This window comes from Chelmon rostratus, chromosome 14 (assembly GCF_017976325.1).
Source record: "Chelmon rostratus isolate fCheRos1 chromosome 14, fCheRos1.pri, whole genome shotgun sequence".
In the NCBI taxonomy this organism is placed as follows: Eukaryota; Metazoa; Chordata; class Actinopteri; order Chaetodontiformes; family Chaetodontidae; genus Chelmon; species Chelmon rostratus.
The window spans coordinates 20,367,566-20,383,617 of NC_055671.1; the positions used below are offsets into that span (position 1 = coordinate 20,367,566).

The 16,052-nt window shown below is 40.8% G+C and overlaps 3 protein-coding genes across 3 annotated transcripts; 1 reads left to right on the forward strand and 2 right to left on the reverse strand.

Annotated features, from left to right (window-relative positions):
* Positions 1-892: 892 nt before the first annotated feature.
* Positions 893-11,067, reverse strand: or6at1 (odorant receptor, family 6, subfamily AT, member 1). The gene is made up of 5 exons (XM_041952844.1): positions 11,040-11,067; positions 10,548-10,735; positions 9,772-10,434; positions 8,476-8,588; positions 893-953 (listed from the first exon to the last, which is right to left on the reverse strand). Exons 1-5 carry the CDS (start codon positions 11,065-11,067, stop codon positions 893-895), a joined length of 1,053 nt encoding a protein of 350 aa, XP_041808778.1.
* On the forward strand, positions 5,965-6,915 carry LOC121616953 (olfactory receptor 52N2-like). The gene has a single exon (XM_041951867.1). It carries the CDS (start codon positions 5,965-5,967, stop codon positions 6,913-6,915), a length of 951 nt encoding a protein of 316 aa, XP_041807801.1.
* A 3,611-nt stretch (positions 11,068-14,678) lies between the features above and the next one.
* On the reverse strand, positions 14,679-15,626 carry LOC121617645 (olfactory receptor 52D1-like). The gene has a single exon (XM_041952845.1). It carries the CDS (start codon positions 15,621-15,623, stop codon positions 14,679-14,681), a length of 945 nt encoding a protein of 314 aa, XP_041808779.1. The 5' UTR covers positions 15,624-15,626.
* Between the last annotated feature and the right edge of the window lie 426 nt (positions 15,627-16,052).

Consider the following 16,052-nt stretch of genomic DNA (forward strand, 5'->3'; position numbering starts at 1 on the left):
CCGTGTTGTGGGACCAGTTCATTTTATTGTTAAGGTGAACACCCAGGTACTTGAAACTGTCCACTGTCTCAGTGTCCTCCCCCTGGATGTTCTCTGGTGAGTTTGGTAGTGTCCTTCTGAAGTCAACCACCATCTCCTTCATCTTACTGGTGTTCAAGCACAGGTGGTTGTGCTCACACCAGTCCACAAAGTCCATATTGACCGACCGGTACTCCAGCTCATTCCCCTCTGACACACAGCCCACGATGGCGGAGTCATCAGAGAACTTCTGAAGATGGCAACTGTCCGTGCTGTAGGTGAAGTCTGAGGTGTAGAGGGTGATGAGGAAAGGTGACAGGATGGTGCCCTGGGGTGCTGCAGACTACCACCTCTGACTCACAGCTACGCATTTGCACATATTGTGGATGGTCAGTGAGGTAGTCGATGGTCCATGAACATAGAACATTCAAAGTGCCAGTATATTATTTAAGGCCGCAAACTTGATATTGTCTTCTATGTACTTGGGGACAGAATTATGGTGTGTTTGTCCATTCCTTTTTTGCGAAAATCCCAGAGGTAGCCATATCACGCCCCTCACAACACACTGAGTGGTTCAGTTCTGCCCATGAAAACCTACACAGCTGTGTTAGTATTTTGTTAACACAATCCTGGCTTCATGTTGAAGCTAGCCGCGAGCTAAGTATTGTACAGTAATATCAATCTAATATAATCCACTGTTGGGTCTTACAATGCCGAAATTTGGGTTTGATGACAGTGTTGATTGAATTCTCTGTCCATGATCCTCTCTCTGCAGTATGGAGAATGAAACAGTCAATATCGATGTTCTACAGCTGGAGGGATTAAAGGTCAGCCCAGAGTCCTCCATTCCTGTCTTCATCCTTTTCCTCCTCATCTACATCTTCATCATGGTGTCCAACATCGGCCTCGTAGTCCTGATCTTCACCGAGAAGAGCCTCCACCAGCCCATGTATCTGCTCTTCTGCAACATGAGCATTAATGATGTTTTGGGGGCCACAACTGTCATTCCTCGTTTGCTGAGTGACGTTTTTGTTCCGGGCACTAACCGGTCCATCCATTACATCGACTGTGTCATTCAGGCCTTTTGTTCTCACCTTTACGGAGCCACCTCACACACTGTGCTCATGATCATGGCTGTTGATCGATATGTGGCCATCTGCAACCCTCTTCGATATACCACCATCATGACTAAGAGGATGGTGGTGAAGCTGTCGGTGTCGGCCTGGGCAGTGACCTTTGTCTTGGTTGCCATCGCTGTAGGCCTCAGCGTGCGCCTGTCCCGCTGCAGGCGGGTCGTCTTCAACCCGTTCTGCGACAACCCCTCCTTATTCAAGCTGTCCTGTGAAAACCTTATTATCAACCACATCTACGGATTGATCAGTGCAATGGGGATGCTGTTAGTGTCCCTGTGCAGCATAATGCTTACCTACATGAGGATCGCCATGGTGTGTTTAAGCAGTAAAAACAAGGCTCTGAACAGCCGAGCGCTGCAGACCTGCGCCACCCACCTGGCTTTGTACATCATCATGTTTGTGTCAGGCGGCATCCACATCATCTTCCATCGTTTCCCTCACTTATCAGACAAAAGGAAGCTGGCAACCATTTTAGTCCACGTGGTCCCTCCTTCCATGAACGCTGTTATATATGGAGTGCAAATCAAAGCGGTTAGAGAAAAAATGATGACTGTGTTCAAAAGGAGCAAAATGAATGTGTCAGAGGTGAAATGACGATGCTAAATCAAATATGTTAATGAAACAAGCTTCAATCCCATTATGTGTAGGATGAAAAATCCCTTTACTCTGATATCATGACAGACAGCAATACATGCTCTGAGCCTTCAGTCTCTCCTCTTATATATTCTAAAATCTAACCCTAAAAGAATGCTCCCACAAAACAGCATGTAGGTGGGGTTCACAGAATTTACTAATATGTTCACACAGTAAAGAGTTCTGCAAGCATTAAAATGGCCCCTGTGTAAAACAAGCACAAGATGACAGAAAGCTGGATTCTTTCAGTCATTTGGGACTGAGGGCTGCATCTGTTCATGCTAATATGCTTTGTATCTTTTATTTTTTAATTTTTTTTGTCATAGGTGCCTTCTGATAAACCACTTAAACCACTACTAATCACACTGTAACTGGATTAAGTATAATTACACAACATTATGCCATAAGTATTAGGTATAGTATGGATATGTTTGAATATTTTTAAATCACAAGAGAATGGGCCAATTTTTTCACTGATTGCAACAAAGGGTTATGTAAAATAAGTAAATAAATCAGACAGAAACATTACAGTTTTGAGTGAAGGCTTACCTAATGTTTACAACCTGTAGCTACAACCTAAAATTAAGATCTCACCAATAGAAGACTGTGGAATACGGACAAATACTTAACTGCCTTATTAACTGTAATCTCATTTGCCATCTTTATTTATCAGACAATTGAAGTTTTAAATTATTAGTGCAACGACAACAGTATTACACCTGTCACTTTAAAGAATGTTCAGATTACAGTGGGAAATAGGGCTTTGGCCTTTAATCTTGATTCGATGAGGAGATTGGCTGTATCTTAATTGTTTGGCTCCTAAAGTAGACATGAGGCATCCACCCTAAATAATGCAGATGACATGTAACTAGATGCCATAAGGTCATAGTACCTCCCAGTGCAAATGTCAACCGCAGCATGTTGAAATCAGTGAAAATAATGCAGAAATGTGTCGATGATGCATAAATGTATTACGAGACCACCAGTCTAACCAGTCCAGTAAGAAAGCAATGAAATGTCCAATTATAGCCAAAAATCAAAAATAAATAAAACAAATAAAACAAAAGGAAACTAAAATGAGTGCACTCAAGAGAGTTCTACCGCCCTCTTTCACAGTGAATGTCCAACAAGGTGGTCCAGGTGATGGATGTGATCCTGCGCGGGTGAAAATGCAGATATTTCTTGGATGAAGACAGCAACTTGGAAGAAGATGTGGACGAATGGCAGCAAAATGAGACATTAGGTGGATGATGAATAAAGTTCTGACAGGAGAGCGCAGCAAAAAAACAGCCTCCACACATTCGCCCAACAACTACTCATCACAAGGCCATCATAAATGTCCACTGAGTTCTATATACAAAGTCTTCTTTCTTTTTCATTAACTCATAACAACTGTATACATATAATGATGCATCTCACAGTATACATGTACATGTACATGAATTCAGCATGAATACCTCAAATACATCTTTTCACACAGTGCACCTTGAATACATTCATACATTTTACAGGTCAGAAACAGTTGCTAGCAGGGCTCCATGCATAACTCACTTGAAGCTTAATTTATGCTAACCTAGCCACACCTAGCCACAGCCCATTACCTGATTATCGACTATACATGACAAAATCGTCACATGTTCATGAATTAATTAAACCCAAATAAAACAAAATGCATGCGGTTCACTGAAAAACATGATTAACAGACCCATTGGCATGAATATTACGACTCTTAATGGGACTCCAATTCAAAGACTATCCTGTCAAAAGGTTGGCTGTAACTTTGACAGGAAGCAAAGCCTGTTTTATGTGTTTGCTATATTCTCCTCCAGTAAAGCAGGTGGCAGCATGTAGAACATTAGCTGTAACATCTATTGATGAGGAGTCATTCGCTCAAATGGCTATCAGTCGAAAACGAAGAAGGAGAAGAAGGATGAATGTGAGAGGAGTACCTGCCAAAAAAAGGATAAAAGTCTTCCCTGTACTTAATATAACAGCAATGTTGGTCAATGGCGGTGTATCACACAGAGGGAAAAGCGATGTGAGGCAGGATGACAAATCTGTCCAGGGCTTCTCATCTGCAGTATAATATTAGGTTGCATCTTAATTGCATCTTGAATCTTAATTTTTAATTTTATTCCCTTTATTGATCCCAAACTGGGAAATTATTCTCTGCATTTCACCCATCACTGTAAACACACACATGCACATGCAACATGCAGTGAACACACAGGAGCAGTCGGCTGCCACGTCAGGCGCCCGGGGAACATATGGGGGGTTAAGTGCCTTGCTCAAGGGCACATCAGCTGGCTAATGGAGGGGGGAGGGGATACTCCACCACACCCAAATTTCTCTGCCAGTCCGGTGGGGGGAATCGAACCGGCGACCCTTCGCTCCCTTAATTTCTTGTTTTAGCTTCGCAAACTCAAAAAATCTATTGAGTTTAACGTAAAAACCTTAAACCAGTTTTTTTATTTCCACATCCAGCAGTGACAGTGCAACATAACTCATTCGGAGACGTGTTTGTTTCTACCTGATGACTGTACCAACTCCAATATTCACTCTCTTTTAGCTGTGTCTTTGGAAATATCTGACTGTTTATCTGATAAATGCTCCACTTTGTTCACTAGCTAGTCTCTAACTGTGTCTATCTGCTGTTTGCTGCTGAGCAGGTCGTGTCCAGTGGGTTTTTACAGCTTTTTCTCAGAAAACAACCCCATGATAGAAGGCTAAACAGTGAGGTGAAACTTGCTATGAAGCTCTTTAACACTGAGGAGAGCTGAAGATTCATCTGACAGTTCTATGGAAGTTCATTAAGGGTGAAGCAGGAGTGGAATTTCCCTTCTGTCCCATCCCACCCCCTCAAAAATACTCCGCTACCATCCCATGACAGAAAGAATCCCATAACCCACAGGTTAAAAATGTCAGCCCCAAAGCCTCATTGCTCCCAGAGAAAACACCAAACCACAGTGAGTTGACACAAGCAGTTACAACATGCATGGTATGTAAGCTGACAGCAACGGTTGCCTGGTGACTGCTAGGCAACGCAACAATGTGTGGAGTACCAGGGGCCGCTCAGTCGGCTTATAAAAGATAAAAGATGTATGTTAGTCCACCTCCAGTCTGGCTGGAGGAGGTTCACATCAACAGAGGTAAACCACACACACACACACACACACACACACACACAAAAAAAAAGCTACCAATGATGTCTTCCAGTGTTCACCGAATGCTGCATTTGTCTGGTGTGTTTTGTGAAGACAGAAAACAGCGAAATTCGACCACTGATTAACAAAATGAGATGAAATCTGACAGTAAATTAAAATTGAATAAGCTGCTACGTGGCAAAGATTCCAGCTTTTTTAATTAATTGCTGGAAAACAATGAAATCTTCCTGCTGAAGAACTAATGTGTGACCTGTTTCTTGACTTGAGAGACTGTATGTTACCAGGCTTACTGCTAAAACCAAACAGTGGGGTGTGGGAAGTTTTTCAAAGTACAGCAACATGAACTAAAATCATGTTAATGTTCAGAGATCGTACAGGACAATTCTAACTGGTTCTGGTCAGGAGGCAGAGCTGCAAACATCAATTATCAAGTCACTTCTAGTCAATCATCCTCTGGTAGGAAACACACTGAGGTTAAGAGAAAACCAAAGAAAGCCAAATTATTTCTTTTGGCACATGTAAAACTTGATATTTTAGACACTCACAGCTAGGACAAATAATCATTTCAGATTCAATGGTTAAATGAACTTCATCAGGTGCAGCATTGATGTCTTCTCTCTGCCTAATTTTGGCTTTGATTTAAATGTAGGCATATTTGCAATGTAATGTCCAAAGTGTGAAAACTGAGGCAGTTTTCTACAACTGTAGTTTCATTTAATGACTCTGATTTTACATGCAAGCTTTGTGCACTGATGTAAAGCTTTTGTTTTACAGTCAAAGACCTACAACTGTAATTTCTTTATTTTGTTACATGTACTCTTAAAAGACAGCTGCTATTCAGAGAAAGCCTTAAACATCTTTCACTAACACAGTCCTGATGAAGCAGATTATTGTTTCGTCATGTTCTGAATATAAATTATTCATATAACATTCATACAACAACACATTAACTCTGACAGATCAGGTTGTGGCAGCAGTGTTTATTGTGATTCTCTCCAGGATCCTCCCTCTGCAGAATGGAGAATGAAACTTTCAATGCAGACATTATATTCATCGAGGGGTTAAAAGTTAGCCCCCAGTCCTCCAGTCTGGCCTTTATCCTCCTCCTCCTCATCTACATCTTGATCGTGGTGTCTAACATCGGCCTGGTAGTCCTGATCACCATGGAGAGGAGCCTGCATGAGCCCATGTATCTGCTCTTCTGCAACATGAGTATTAATGATGTTTTTGGGGCCACAGCCATCATCCCTCGCCTGCTCAGCGATGTTTTCACTCCAATCATAGAGCGGCACATTCATTACATAGACTGCGTTGTCCAGGCCTTTGCTTCTCATTTTCATGCAGGCACATCTCATGCAGTGCTCATGATCATGGCTTTTGATCGCTATGTGGCCATCTGCAACCCTCTGCGATATGCCACCATAATGACCCACCGCATGGTGGTGCAGCTCTCGGTCGGGGCCTGGATGGTGGCCTTCATCCTTGTCGCTGTCCTCCTGGGTCTCACCATCCGCCTGACACGCTGCAGGAGGGCTATAATCAACCCATTCTGCGACAACGCCTCCTTGTTCAAGCTCTCCTGCCAGAATCTTCTCATAAACCACATCTATGGCCTCGGCAGCGCCGTGGTCATCCTGGGCTCCTCTCTCGGCAGCATCACGCTCACTTACCTGAGGGTCGCCATCGTGTGTCTGAGCAGTAAAAACAAGGTACTGAACAGTCGGGCACTGCAGACCTGCGCCACCCACCTGGCTGTGTACCTGATCATGTTGGTTGCGTCCTTCACTCCCATGATCATGCACCGACGCCCTGAGTGGGCAAACAGTGGGAAAGTGGCGTCCGTCCTGTTCCATGTCATCCCTCCAGCTCTGAACCCCATCATCTACGGACTGCAGTGTAAAGAGCTCAGACAGAAGGTTGTCAGTGTGTTTCTCAAGAATAAAGTCATGGATGTGAAAAGTCCATGAATAAGTATGCACACACCCCAAAATAAAGGTCTCATCAGTGCAGTACCTTGAGTTGTGTGCATGTCTGCTCCACATGAACAATTTTAGGGGAGTTTAAGGTATGAATGCCTTCTCAGAAAAGCTCTTTATTTTTATTCGTGATGTGAAACATATTTTGCAACAGCTGGTTGGAGATGTTTGCAGGGTTATGTGAATCTGCGAGTTAAAAATATTTGTTCCAAACTTTTATATTTGCCACGTTTCAGATGTTGAAACATATGTATGTATTGACACATCATGATGATATTTCACATACATTACAACTTACTAAACTTGCTCAGTTGTAGGAAAACCGTTATTGTATTCAACACAGTAATCAATTGTAAGTATAACATTGTGCTGGACACTTAAATAAAAGCCTGTTTTAATGTGTTTTACATTATTCCTTCAAAATAAGGGGCAAGGAAAAGTTTACACAAAATGTGCTCACTTCATATAGAGATGGGAAATTTCTAATAATGTTATATTATTGAACAATATCTTTAAATGTGTAATCTTCATTTCCATACTATCAACTTTTTCTTAGTCTTGAATATCAATCAATCAGTGTACAATCCAAAAACACATTTTCTCACCTAACTCCACAGGTATCAGTGCAAATAGTTTTCATTTTATTTTTCCAATATACAAGTTTTTGGACTCCTCTCTAGTCCTTTGTGAAATATTGAATGAGCCTCTTTGAGCCTCTTTGATGGAACTGAAACATCTGAAACATGAGAAGGAGACACAACTACACATTTATTTTATATCAGAGGTCGCAGGACAAAAAGGTTGGAAGCCACAGAGTTGAATTTCAACAAGGCACTGTATTTTATTAGTTTACGATATGTTTTGTTCATGTAAAATATGAATATGAAATGTAACAGGTAACTACATCTGTCAAAGAAATGTAGTGGAGGGGAACTATAAAGTGGCATTAAATGGAAAGACTTGAGTTTAATACAAATAACTCAAAACTGCACTTACAATAAACACAGTCCCAGAGATTAAAGTTGAGGGGTCTGTGGACTCCATGCAGGCCTCTGTGATGGGGGAACACAGGGGACCAGACACCTGATTGAGCCTGTAATAGGCTGCAGCTGTGCACCTGGAGCTCCTAATGTTGTTGAAGGTGCCGCACAAGCTGAATGCTAATAGGACAATTTGGCACAAGCAGAAGAAGAAGATGCACACAGGATACAGCATATTCACACACTTTTCAAAAACAAACAGATCTCCAATGATATAGAACTGTTGATAAATATGTCTAATTCATAGCATCATTAACCAGTTTAATGTGACATCTGAATGTGAATTTTGACAAAGGAAGTTTTGTGTATAGACAGCAAACATGAACGATTCATACAATTTCTAAATACGTTTTTGTGCATGACTTTTTTCCAATTGCAAATGGACATGAGGATGGATGTCCAGTTGCCTTTCCCTGTCCAGTTTGTGGGTGTCCAGTTAGCAGAGTATCTGGTTTTCTTTTCCAGTTAGGTGTTGACGTCCTTCATGGCAGTCACAGCAGCAGGCCTGAACCTGTTCAGAGTCCTTCTAATGGACTCTCGCAGCTCCTTGTTCCTCAGACTGTAGATGATCGGGTTCAGGAAAGGAGTCAGAGCAGAGAACAGCACGGACACGATGATACGCTCCTAAAACAACATGAATAAAATGCTTTATTGAAGACACAAGGTTCACTGAAAAACAGATAACACAATTCCAAGTATTTAGGCAATGACCTTTCAACATTTTGGTTGACAAGGTGTTTTAAAGGAAAATGGACACATTTCTACCAGCACTTGGTCCCCAATGAACTATGAATCTACTTGAGTCTTAACATTTTTGGTGACCCTGTGACCATTTGACAAAATTTTCCCTCCATCAATAATTTAGTTACCTAGACCAAGGTCAGATTCATGTGAAATTTCCTCTCTCATTGGAAAGAGATATCTCAAGAACAATGGAGTCCACTGCTCTAAGAAGAGAAAAATCATTGTTGTTTTTTACTCTGTCTTAAGGCAGTCATCCTGTGGGGAGGAATGAACAATGCAGCTATGCAGGTGGCATCAGTAAGGTTTTAGATTAGTAGTCTTTTGACAGTGTTTGCAGCCATGCTAGCAGCACTGTGGAGCTGAACTTATGCAAAGTCGTGCTCTGAGCTTAATGTTATTATAAGCATGCTAACATGCTGTTTGCCATGCTAGCATGCTGTTTACCATGTTCACCATTTTTAATTTAGCATTCTTGGATGCTAATACTAATTAATTTGCACAAGTATTAGAAAAATAAAAATGCGGACCTGATGACGGCGCAAGAGGAAAATCAGAAGATCACTTAAGTTATTAATCCTGAAGGGAACGTGAATGTCTGAACTAAGTTTCATGGCAATCCATCCAATAGTTGGTGAAACTTTACACTCAAAACTATATATCTCAGCTTCATGGTAGCCCTAGTGGAGAAGTCAGGGAATTGCCAAAGTTAGATCAACTGGGCACCCTGGATATCTGAACCAAATTTCATGGCAATCCATCTAATAGTTGCAGACATATTCAGTCTGGACCAAGGTTGCTGACAGACCAACAGACTAAAATTTCCATCTACAACGCCATACTGCTAGCATCGCAAAGATATTCTCAACACAAGACTAGTTTAAATGTATTTCTGAAGCTTTAACCCACATCACGAACGATCAAGAATGAACATTCAAACTTCTAGCTAGTCTTGTGTACATGGTGCTGAATACAGGACCTTAAATGTCATTTTTGGTGGACATGTAGGACATGTAGTAAAACAAAGGTGAAGCCAAATATCAAAGCTAGGTGATTACTTTCATACCTCTGCTGAAAAGTTTCCCACCCGGTAGGAGATGTATACAAAAGAGGCTGAGCCGTATGAGATGGACACCACAGTCAGATGAGCGGCACACGTCCCAAAGGCCTTCAGCCTCTGAGCGACACCCATCTTCAACATGGAAAGTCCAATCAGGACATAGGATGTGAGGATGAGGACACCTGTGGTCAGTAACGCCAGTATGGCGAAGGAAACGGACACAATGTTATCCACGGTTGTATCAGCACACACGAGCCGCCTTACAGAGGACAGGTCGCACCAGCCATTCCTCACCACATTCGGCCCGCAGTAAGGTCGCTTCCAGGTCATGGAGGTGGCTGGCAGGGTGCAGAAGGTGGCGAAGCCCCAGGCTCCCACGATCAGGAGCAGCTTAATGGATCTGGTCATGATCGCAGTGTAGCGAAGGGGGTCGCAGATGGCCACGTAGCGGTCGTACGCCATGACAGTCAGGATGGCATAGCCAGTAACACCTAGCTGAATGAAGAAATGCATCTGGAGGAAGCAGCCTGGGACGGAAATGGTATTCATGTCTGTCAGGAAGCCGGACAGCATTTTGGGTATGGTGGTGGTGGTGTAGACCATGTCCACCAAGGAGAGGTTGTAGAGGAAGAAATACATGGGAGAGGTGAGTCTGGGATCAGTCACGGCCTGCATGAGAAAAACAGTGGCAGCGATAACGATGCTGATAATTCCATCTTTGTCAGAATGAGTTAGTACCGATGAATTTGTCATATCTAGATAGATAGTTTTGTTTTTTGTACCACAAAGATGATCATGCTGTTTCCTCCCAGGATGATGATGTAACCGAGCAGCAGGATGACAAAAAGGATAATCTTCTTGTCACTGAGGTTAGCGAGGCCCTGGATGATAAAGAAAGTGACGCCGTGAGGCTCCCAGGTGCCGTTAACGGAGCTGGATCTGTGATTGGTCGTCAAGGGCAGGTATGAATCTGGAAAGCGAGTGAGGTGAGAGGAGCAGTGAGTAGTTCAACATGTGGTTGATAGATTTCACACTGGAACATGTACTCTACATACTGGAATATTTACCTTAGCGTGATCATTTATATTATTCATATAGATGTGAATATAGACTGTGTATATACTGTAACTGTAGCTAAATATAAAAACACAGGTCAATTAACAAAAACATAAAAAGTTAAGTGCATCATTAAAAATGCACTAGAAAAATCATTCTGCACCCCAGTCTCCTGATGGTTATTTTAATATGTTGGAAATTAGCAGTATACTGCTCACAGTAAGAAGGGCCTTTCTGCTGCCTCATGACCAGTTTTTACTTTTCATTGCAAATACCTTTATACTGAAGGTAGGACTTATTAGTGTTTTTAGAGTGTGATATTGCTACTTTTACTGAAGTAAAAGATGTAAATACTTTGTCCACCACCACAGGAATGAAGCTAACTTAATCAGCAGATTTCAGCTGCAAGAGCTTTGCCTTTCTGAATTATATATTCTCAAGAAAGCTCAAAATCAGAAAAAATAAGACTGACAAAACAAACTAAATTTGATGTTATTTTGCCATACTTAAATCATGTTCCCAAGGTGAAGCAAACAAGCAAGTAAAAGCAACAACTAAAAACACTGTGTAAGGACAGGCTGACAATTTTTTTCCTTCTTAAAACAAAACTAAAACAATAATTCTACTTGATTTTATGCATTGTAAGTCATTTATTTTTACCTACATTTTATTACTATTACTATAACCTTATTCTTACTTTTACTGTTTACATTATCAAGTGGGTTTTATTCTCCATCTTATTTTATATACTTTTTCTTCATCCCTGCTATATATTTTCTATATGAAGCACTCACTTGGTGCATGCGATTTCTTTGCTGTAAAGCACTTTGAGCTGCAATTCCTGTATGAAAGGTGCTATAAAAAAAAAATTTATTGTTATTATTAACTCTGTATATACATGCACACATGCAACCAGATTCTTCCTTATTCCTGAGTCTAATAGACCGCACACATAAGTAGATCTTTGGCTTTTTGTCTCTCTAAATGTTTCTTTCATTCATTTCATTCACATAGATTTTAAGCTCCAGCACCACAATCATGCCTGCATGCTGCTTCCTCTGATTAATGACCTTCCCAGAATCATGTATTTACAATCCAGAATCATGTATTTACAAGTCAGATTCACCTTTCTACCACATTAGATATGCAGACTTATCTACATGAATGTAGATAAGAGCAGTTAAGATCGAGCCTTCATGCAAATTAAGTAAGTTAAAAACAACTGAGCACTCAGATAGATGCAGGTGTTCTCTCAAAGTTAGGTGTTTTTAAAATAATGTGTCATTGCATTCAATCACCAGAAAACAATAACTAAAAAATAAATGGAATAATTTTGTGATAAATTTGTGACTCTAACATCATAATTACACCAAGCCTTTTATGGAGTAACAAATTTACTATTTCAGATTATTACTGACTGTTCTTTTGCTTACAAGCGAAAAAGTGCACCACAAAATCAACACATTGCTGAAACATTCACAGACCTCTGGGGCTTTCAAGGGAAATATCAAACAGCAAAAGCTCCATCTCCCTTCAGCAGACAGACAGATAACCAGGTCGTTGGATGTAGACAAATTTGCTGTCAACAGACAGCACAGAATTATTTGCACGACAGACATGAAAAGCTTATGTGACTTTATCTGTGCACACGCTCAGTATGACAGCACAAACTGCAAAGTCAGTAAAATAAAAATCCTTATAAGCCCCCACAGAACACAACACCACTTCTTCATATGAGCTATTTTAAGTGCAAATACCTGAAAATGGTTTCTAAAATATTTAAAAATCATCTTACCTGTTGAATGTATGTGAATCAGGCTTTGCGCTGCTCCGTCAGGTTTTGTCGGATAAAGACAGAACCTCATGTTAGGTTCACATTGTGCCTTTTCAAGAGCAACCAACCTTCTCTCTGATTATAATGGAGATTATAGTGAGATCAAACAACATTAATTAAACAAAGTTGCATCAGATTGCTTTCATTAAAAATATAAATTGTACACTGGATGGTAAAAGAATACCAAAGGGACCTATTTTTAGTCACCTGTGTGGCTATAAACAAGCATCTAAAAAGAAAACACAAGAAACATAATTGTCTTTGTTGCCTAGGTTACAACCATCAGTTTCAGATATTTGACCTCCTCATTAAAGCTCTTATTTTACTTTAATTGCATGTGTGTGTGTGTGTGTGTGTGTGTGTGTGTGTGTGTGTGCGAGAGAGAGATGTGAGGACCAGACCTGTAATTCTTTGAGTCCAAGTTGGACGCCACCTGTTGGTCAGAGTTACAACTTTAATTTACAATTAAAATAAATGCATTCCTATGTTAAAGAAATGACCACAAACTGCACAACCATGTCTGTGATTCTTTAACATAATTACACACAAAATTGTTGTCCTGATTAAAATTTTCAATTTTTAATGCCTTCAGAAAAGTTTTCTACAAAGAACCGACAGCCATGCTAGCAGGTCTGGGACGCTGTAATAGTTTTAATTTTTTAATTTTGTAAATTAATTGAATCACTTTAGTATACTTCAGGTTTATTTGACTTTGAACCTCAGTTGTGCATTTTTGCCAGGTACTTCATCCCTCTCATGTGAATTCATCTTCTTCTTTGTCGTGTTTTATTGGCAGGTGCTGTTTGACTGAACGACTCCTCATCACTGCCAGCTAATGTTCTACTGCCACCTGCTGTACTGGAGGGGAATGTAGCAAACACATCAAATAGGCGATTATGCCTCCCATCCATGTTACAACCAACCATTTTATACAGGACATTGGCGGGAAGAAACGAGAGAGTCGACAGACCTGACACAAGTACATTTGATATGAACTGTGTCGTGTTTCATGTCGTGAAGGAATCTGAATCAAATTAGGTACTGGGGACAGGTGAGCTACAATGATCACACGCTCGCAGGATGGAGGCTGAACGCCCACACCTTGTAATGTTGCAGTCGTGCAGGAAATGACTGGGAACCTCCAGTGGGCATGTATTACAGTGTCTGAAGAAGACCAGTTCAATGTGTTTGATTGGGAATAAAGAGAACTGCTACCAGAGATTGATTTGAGATACTGAACACAATGTTCCTATGATTCCACTCAGCAGTCAGTGCCGAATAGGAATTAGTTGTTTGCCTTCTCTCTGGATGGGCGGAGCAAATAATGGCATGATCGATGAAGAAAGCTATACTGAGAACTCGCCTGTGATTATTTTATTAAGATTAGAAGATTATCTCTTAACTTATCTCATCTTATCTTATGTTTCTGGACAATGGTGCACATCATTGTGTTGTTAAAACAGTGGAGGTCTTGTATCTCCTGAAGCCAAGTGAAATGATCAAAAACTAAAACAAGATTACAATATGAGGGAGTTATATCTGATTTCAGACTCTTCAATTAAGTACATTTGCCTTGTCTCTGTCAGCATCAGCATCAGACACAGTGTGCTTCCTGTGACCTTCACCATCAAGCAAAATTTTGAACATGATGTAAATATATGAGTAATGCTTTATTCACTCCATCTGGGTCAGTTTGGTTCAATTAATTTTTTATTAATTATTATATTATAATTATTACAGTACATTTAGTACATTTCATCAATTTAAATTTAAATTTAAAATTCAAATTCTTATTTTTTACACATTACAGGAGAGATCCCAGCAAGAAAAATGCTACCACAATCACTTCTTGAAGATAAACTTATGATCATGTTCTCACTTTCTGAATTGCAAAAAAATCCTCCTTGAGTCCACTCGGTCACTCTTTATTGTACACAACAGAAGGAAATAACAGCAAACGCCTGATTTATTCAGGTATTTTTAAATGACAGGTTGGGGGGAAAAGCCCTTTCGGATTTACAAATCAAATTCTCGGCTTAACTTTTCTAAGATGGAATATATTTGACAAACACCTATTTATTTCTTGGGACTGCAGCCCGTAGATAACAGGGTTGAGGCTGCCAGGAACAACTTTAAAGAGAATAGCTGAAATCTTCCTGTACTCTGCATACTGGGGGAAGCGATGGAGGGCAATCGGGACAAACCCACTGATTAACATAATCAGATACAAGCACAGGTGAGTGCTGCAGGTCTTCAAGGCTTTACGGTTCAAAGAGTTGCTCTTGCTTGTCAGACAGGCAGCTGTGATTTTAGAATATGTGAGGATTATACTGCCGATAGAGGATGAGAGCAGGACCACAGTGAAAGTGAGGCCATAGACATTATTGATGAACACACTCTCACAGGAGAGTTTAAACAGTGAGGGGTTATCACAGTAAGGATTCATGATCACAGACCTGCATCGGTTCAGCCGCACGGTCAGACCGAGCAGAATTCCAACCAGAACAAAGGCCGCTCCCCAGGCAGACGCTGTCAGCTTGATCACCATCTTGTCATTCATTATGGTTGAGTAGCGCAGAGGATTGCAGATGGCCACATATCTGTCAAAGGCCATAGTCATGAGCACCGTGTGTGCGTTGGTGCCATACATGTGCACAGTGAAAGCTTGAATCACGCACTCATAGTAGTGAATGAGGCGCTCAGAGGGAGGTACCAGGATGTCTGCGAGCACCCTTGGAACCAGTAGAGAGTTTCCTACAACATCGTTAATCGACAGACTACAGAAGAGGAGATACATCGGCTGGTAGAGGCTCCTGTCGCTCCATATCAAGAGCACAATGCCCACGTTGGCAATGAAGATGAACACGTAGACCAGGAGCAGGGATAAAAAGATGGGGTACTTGTTAGTCTTGGTGATCCTTAACCCCTCGAGTTGAAGAGTGAGACTATTGTTCGTATAGTTTTCCATCTGAGCTACAATATGTAGAGACAAGACGAGAGAGAGGAAGGGAATTAATCATGAATGACATACACACTGCAGTAACACAGACACTGGTACAATAATGACTCCACAATGGAAAAATACACCATTACATGTGAAAATGTACTACAGTAAAAATAAATGAGTCGTAGTACTAAAGTGTACTTGAAAGTAAAAGTAGTGGAACACAAATTCTTAAAAAATGTAAAATTATTGATGCATCAACAGAAGTAATGCTGAAGAGAAAACTCAGCACACTATCATTTATGTTCCACAGCTGACCTGTGCTGCCCTCCACTCTGAACTACTAGAGACAGTTTCTCTATCATCGTGTCCTTCACAGCTGATATCAGTGGAGAAATCAGGTGAGATAAATGTTTAGTCACACAAGCAATAATAGAAACCTTCTGTGTGGTA